The 6,708-nt window shown below is 37.2% G+C and overlaps 1 protein-coding gene across 1 annotated transcript; it reads right to left on the reverse strand.

The window, feature by feature from the left end:
- Positions 1 to 1,963: 1,963 nt before the first annotated feature.
- LOC100370121 (actin-1-like) lies at positions 1,964 to 5,662 on the reverse strand. Its single transcript, XM_085502929.1, has 5 exons — positions 5,416 to 5,662; positions 3,709 to 3,948; positions 3,196 to 3,442; positions 2,892 to 3,083; positions 1,964 to 2,728 (listed from the first exon to the last, which is right to left on the reverse strand). Exons 1-5 carry the CDS (start codon positions 5,539 to 5,541, stop codon positions 2,403 to 2,405), a joined length of 1,131 nt encoding a protein of 376 aa, XP_085359055.1. The 5' UTR covers positions 5,542 to 5,662; the 3' UTR covers positions 1,964 to 2,402.
- Between the last annotated feature and the right edge of the window lie 1,046 nt (positions 5,663 to 6,708).

Raw genomic sequence — 6,708 nt, forward strand, 5'->3', positions numbered from 1 at the left:
TGTTATATTCAGGTCTGCCATATGTTTTTTTTTTTTTTAAAATATATATATCACAACACCAATAAGTTGTGGATAGCCTTTTTTGAATAGTCAATTGACATTCAGGTATACAATTTCTAACATTTAAAAAAGATTAAAGATATTTTATGCAAATCAATTCTGAAATAAAACCATATATTAGTTATACAAAATTATTCCACTTACAGCTCTTTCAGAAACAGGATCCACATTGCAACCAAGACAGTTCACACTTTAATGTTGATACAATGTATCTAACCACGTAGATTACATCTACAACAAAAGAGGTGTTACCACTGTAGCACCAGAGACCTTGGGTCTATGGTAGCACCAAGTGAGATTTATTTTGTCTGAGGTAACTGAACTTATGTAAACATACTGTTGATTAACCTAGATTAAAACTCACACAATGAATGTTTGTAAAAGCCATTAATTTCAAAACTTAAAAAGAGTGTCAGTGTTTGATGGTTGTGTGAGTTTGTGTTGTATGTAATCCCTTCTCAGCCAAGTCACTTTTGAGTACACATTGGTGTTTACATGTTTTATGTATTCTACTAGAAACTCTTATGAGTCTTTATCTCGGTCAAGGCTGCAATTTGGACACTGATGTTGAAAGAACTGTAATACAGTTTCCACAGTTGTATAGATTCTGTATGGGCAGCTGTTTGTCATCTGGAGTTTAAGTGTCAGACTCCATAGAGATAGTTTGTAGGGTGTTAATTCAATTATGTCACTATATGAATCATCCCTTAGATCTAGCTTTTTCACTACCTTGTATGGTCCCCATATTTCGATACAAACTCTGGAAGTATAGTCCTGCATCTTGTTATGGTCACTGTAATAAGGGCTGTGTATGAGCAGCCATTGGACAGAATACATTTTGCCCGAAGCCTTGTTATGGACTGTATATAAGCATGGATGTATTATTACCTCCATGATATAAACTTTACTAGGGCTTCTATACATTTATTATGAAATCTTTATTTGGCTTTCTACTGACTGGTAGGTTTCCAATCTCAAGTACGAAGCCAACAGTGGAATGTTGGCACAACTCGGTTACAGACTCGAAAGGTTTTTTGGTCTATCTATGTCTTTAGGATGGATCTCTGGAGTGTGAGTGTTTATTCCTGTCTTAGTCCAAACCCCATACCACAATCATAACCCAGTGTTGTCCTTGGTACCAGAAAGCAGCAATGAACGAAGGGGCTAGTACTAGGATTAGCTGGTGATTATTCCTCTGACAGGTTGGTAGTGGTTTCCACAAATTCTGTGTTCCATGGGTCCACACAGACTCCAATTCAGTGTTCACAATTGGCTCGGATTCAATACAGTTTGATACAGATGGCACTTCGCTACTCATTGCCAGCTTATGTGCTCAAACACATACCTCCCCCTCCCCCATCACCATCACAACAACCAGTAGCATTCTGTCTACCACCATGCTTAGCTTAGTGGAAGGAATCAGAGATCATTGAATGTGAAGGCAGTTCAAACTGAAATAGATTCCTTGCTATTCAAGGCTGGTTTTTACAAACTGATTATGAACGTGGATCTCCCAGAATGCCTTGTCATACTGGCAAATTACTGCTGTTAATCATTTGGCCAAAGACTCAGTTGGGTTATCTTAATTTCCATTGCATTATCTTTGTGATAGTGGTGTGCATGTCTGTAGTTGTTTGGTCATAGCTGGAAAACAAAGGCAGATGGCAGATCCCTTTCAGCCTACATTGTTACGAACATCCCATGCATAGCAAAATTTGCCATAAGTAAGTAATTTCGTAGACAACATCGGTATCACATATGTACTACCATATTCGCCAATATATAATATTTCAGATGATGAATTGTTGGTATAGTAACATGCTTAGTAACTTTTATAGATGTCACAGATCAATCTTTTAATTAAGGGATATGCTCAAACACGTGTGCAAAAACTATGACAAAATTATATATCATTTTCGATAAGCACTTTAATAATCTTGAAAAACGGTCAGTATAAAAAGTGCAAATTGTGTAATTTAGTTTCCTCTTTTAGCCACATTGAATGCTAACCTTTGTACCAGCCATTTCACGATCTATATCTACAAATATTGTTTGATTTCTTATATTCAGTTTATCAATATGCACAAAAATATGTCAATCTTTGTCTTCGATTTAAAATGATCAGAAAAGTGGGTCTCTTGAATGTAGGTATAAATGATTTATTACTAGTGAAGACAATTTATTATGCATCTAGAATTCTTTGTTCACGTCACCAGGCCCTTATATCATGAGGTTATGAAAGGGTGTTACTGATGAATCAAAGCTTTGGCTAGGTTAGTCTTTACATGTAGCCAATTAAGGTCACCTGGCTTGAGGAACACACACCAGCTTCATTCAACAGTTTAAAAGCATTTGCGGTGAACAATACTGGGACCACATTCTTCATACTCTTCTTTGCTGATCCACATCTGTTGGAAGGTGGAGAGGGAAGCTAAGATGGAGCCACCGATCCATACTGAGTATTTACGCTCTGGCGGGGCAATAATCTTGATCTTCAATGAACTTGGGGCCAGGCTGGTGATTTCCCTTTGCATACGGTCACCAATACCTGGGAACATGCTGCTGCCACCAGAGAGGACAATGTTGGCAAATAAGTCCTTGCGAATATCAATATCGCACTTCACAATACTGTTGTAGGTACTTTCATGGATGCCAGCAGATTCCATACCTACAAAACAAAAGAATTATACAATGTTGTTACCCACTATAAAGTACTTTATTTCAAACAGTGAAAAATAAAATCTAGTGAGTATAGCCTTTTTCCTATATTTTACAATTACCTCATACAATTTCAGTGAAAATAAACAGATTACATTGGTGAGTAAACTTACCCAAGAAACTAGTTTGGAAGAGAGCCTCTGGGCAACGAAAACGTTCATTGCCCATTGTAATGATTTGTCCATCAGGCAATTCATAACTTTTCTCTAGTGATGAACTATAAGCAGCAATGGCCAGTTCTTGTTCAAAGTCCAGAGCTACATAGCACAGCTTCTCCTTGATGTCACGAACGATTTCTCTTTCAGCTGAAAGTGAACATCAGTTTCAGTCAGCTATGACGTTTTGCAGTTTACAGAAGCATGTTGTATCAGGTTTCTTGTGTTGTAAATATCATTTGAAAAAAAAATGTTCACACACCTGTTGTTGTGAATGAATAACCACGCTCTGTCATTATCTTCATAAAGTAGTCAGTAAGATCACGCCCAGCCATATCCAGACGAAGGATGGCGTGTGGCAAGGCATAACCTTCATAGATTGGTACTGTGTGGGTTACACCATCACCAGTGTCCATCACAATACCAGTTGTACGACCAGATGCATACAGTGACAGTACAGCCTGGATAGCTACATACATGGCGGGTGTGTTGAAAGTTTCAAACATAATCTGTAGCAAGAAGTTATAACATAATCTAAGAAATGATAATACACTAAAGCATCACAATGTATTTTGGGAAACCAATCAGCACTCAGATGTGAACCTTTCTACTTGGAAACATGATCGGGCCAGCTTTCACTCTGCCACATTTCAACACTGAAGGAGATAGGCACATATGACAGATGGATATTTCATAATAAAGATAGTTGAGCAATAGAAGAAGACTTTCATGTAACACTCAGAAAAAGCTCTAGCTAGAACATCTGATGAACTACCTGTGTCATCTTTTCTCTGTTGGCTTTGGGGTTGAGTGGAGCTTCTGTGAGCAGAACTGGATGTTCCTCTGGAGCTACACGCAATTCATTGTAGAAAGTATGATGCCAGATTTTCTCCATATCATCCCAGTTTGTAACAATACCATGTTCGATGGGATACCTTAGAGTGAGTATTCCCCTCTTACTCTGGGCCTCATCTCCTACATAGCTGTCCTTCTGGCCCATACCAACCATGACACCCTGTCGGGAAATAAAGAATAGTTTGATAGATAAATCGTAAGTTGTACGTACTAAATAGGTCTGTTAGTCCGAGTGTGTATGTGTGCGTGCATCCCCGTATAACATGGACATGCCTGGGACGACCACGTTGAAACTTAACACACATGTACATGTACATCTTAGGAGACATATGCACGTCCATTAGTTTCTCAATCCGATTCAAGATTCACATTCAAATTTGAAATCATACATCATAAATTATGTCGCTCATATGCACATACATTTGGATGATGATCCGATGAATGTTCTTATAATGTTAACATTTCTGAACTATTTCGCAGTTTTGCGTGGACATTTGAACATAATTAGAACTTGATGGACGCCATTTTGTTTTTCAGATCGGATTTAAAATGGCCAACTTATGGTCGTGTGCACCTCTATCAACTTTCTTTATTTTAAGGTGATAAGTCAAATTTTCTATATTTGGTAAATGTTTCAGCCCTCAAAAAATGCGGCATTTGTCCCGTTAGTGAGTTGCCTACTGGAAGAAACGATTTGAAGAAAAATACACCCAAATGCACAACATAAACACATGTACAAAGAATAGGAACTACGTAACTCTCTCGTCATTATGCCCAGGTTAGTTGTGCGACACATTGGGGGTTCAATACAGAACACATTTGGGTGCATCAAAGTTCAATCCTTTCTCACCGGGGGATTATCAAATTAATGGGGACGTGTCCCATTTACGATGCATATTGATGGGCGGTGTTCGTCTAGCATAGTTCGTTGTAACATGCTTTCAAATGTCATGTAAAAAACAATGTATTTTACAAACGTTGTCGCACGTACGTAGCTATGGGTTCCATTTCAATTTGTCATTATGATAAACAAAATAGTCCCATTGCCACCGTGGTGTAGTTCCTTGCAATATGGCTGCTGTAAAAACTATAAGGTGTAATTGTAATTGTTACGTTTAAAAACAAAACAAAATGTGGCAATCAATGTAAAACCACTCGTTATATACGTTTTATACAAGTTGTCAATTCAAATATTATTTAGGCGAGCTTGAAACAATAGCTCGAGTATGATGATTCTTCCAAAGACCCTAGTTTTGTTTTATTATCCTCTTATTTGCCCTGTGAAATATCGACGATCTATAAATATCGATGGCTAGGTTAATGTATTCAACCCAAGGTAGGGTGAAATTTCACCAATCAATAGTGTATCGATAATCATTGTTATATTATCCTTAATTTTCTAGTGTCATTAAAACTAATTAACAATTACGTCACAGTATTAGATTCAATGTCCATGTCGTTGATGACGCACTATGTTAAAATTGCCGATTTCCCTGATGACACCTGGACATAACATTTATATTGTCGACACGACACTACACTAGCAATTATTGATATCGGAAACGAGTAGTCTTGCTATAAATATGCTTACTGAATTTTGATGTTTTGAAATTAAACATCTTCTTACCTGGTGACGTGGGCGACCCACGATGGATGGAAATACAGCACGGGGAGCGTCATCTCCGGCAAATCCAGCTTTACCCATACCAGAACCATTGTCACAAACTATCGCGGCGATCTCGTCATCACACATATTGCAACGAGAACTTTTGTTGACCTATGTTAACTGCTGGAATCTGGGTTGGGTCCCACAATTCCTTAAAAAGAAAGTAACGGAAACAAGGGGTCGATATGGGTGCACACTGAGGAATGACAAAATCCTGGTATGACGTGGGTAGTTTATTAATAACCGATTTAATGTACGCACCCACGCAGTCACGTTATTGTTATTTATTATATCTGTTTGGTCAGTATTAACCTTTCGTTTATGGTTGTGTAAAATCAAGACCGTACAAACCACGTATATTTAAATATTACTTTTACATATACATATGTATTGTAAAGAAAATGATACGACGTGTGGTGTAAATGAAACGCATGATTCAGCACTATTAAATGCATCAAATATAGATTGCCAATGTAGCTGAATGGGAGGGGAGTGTATAAAATACAAGAACAAACACCGTTACTAGTTCACACGATGTGCATTTGAATTTAATTTAAAATCTGTATCACTTTGGCTTTTGTTATTATAAAAAATTGTTTCTGAGTACAGCATGTTTAAATAATATATATATATATAGTCACGATGTCGTTGCCGAAGAACATGCAATTATATAATGATATATTCACCAGGCGTTATGTTATCAGATTTATTCGAGAAACACTACTCGTTATTTAACTAAAATAATAAAAATAAGTCAGATGTGTGCGAAGTTTCCCTACAATGTCATGGTGCAGTCCGAGTGATTACAATTGTTTTAAAATAACATGGACTGTGATCAAACCTATAGGTCAGGCGAACAGTGAACGCGACGAAGGTGCGCAATCTCGGCCATTTGTAAATAAAAACTATTCAAAAACGAATGCAATAAAATCTCAATCATAGGCGCTGCCCCTCAGAGACTAGTTCGAACATAATTAACCAATGTGTCTCAAATTGGACGTTCTAGTAGGATATAACGCAGTCGTTGATGTAATTTCCATGGAAATCAAAGTACAGTCCCAATATTTTGTTACAATATGTGTGGAATATTAAGGTTTTTAGTACTATTAGATAATTTAACGTTTATATGAAATCTGTAATCTAAAGCACCAGTGTTCCCATGGTCACATTTCGAACAATATAAGGTTGCTGTGGTCATATTTCTATTATTGTCTTATACTTACTATACAACGATTTAAGATGGTCATAGTTCGA

Source organism: Saccoglossus kowalevskii, chromosome 8, assembly GCF_978046115.1.
Source record: "Saccoglossus kowalevskii chromosome 8, keSacKowa6.1, whole genome shotgun sequence".
Taxonomy (NCBI): Eukaryota; Metazoa; Hemichordata; class Enteropneusta; family Harrimaniidae; genus Saccoglossus; species Saccoglossus kowalevskii.

Excerpts from the sequence above, each read along its gene's own strand:
- LOC100370121 (XM_085502929.1), bottom strand. The coding sequence starts at position 5,541 with ATGTGTGATGACGAGATCGCCGCGATAGTTTGTGACAATGGTTCTGGT. Across the intron at positions 3,949-5,415 it reads TGGGTCGCCCACGTCACCAG|GGTGTCATGGTTGGTATGGG; the intron begins GTAAGAAGATGT and ends ATTTCCCGACAG. Across the intron at positions 2,729-2,891 it reads CTTCCAAACTAGTTTCTTGG|GTATGGAATCTGCTGGCATC; the intron begins GTAAGTTTACTC and ends TTTGTTTTGTAG.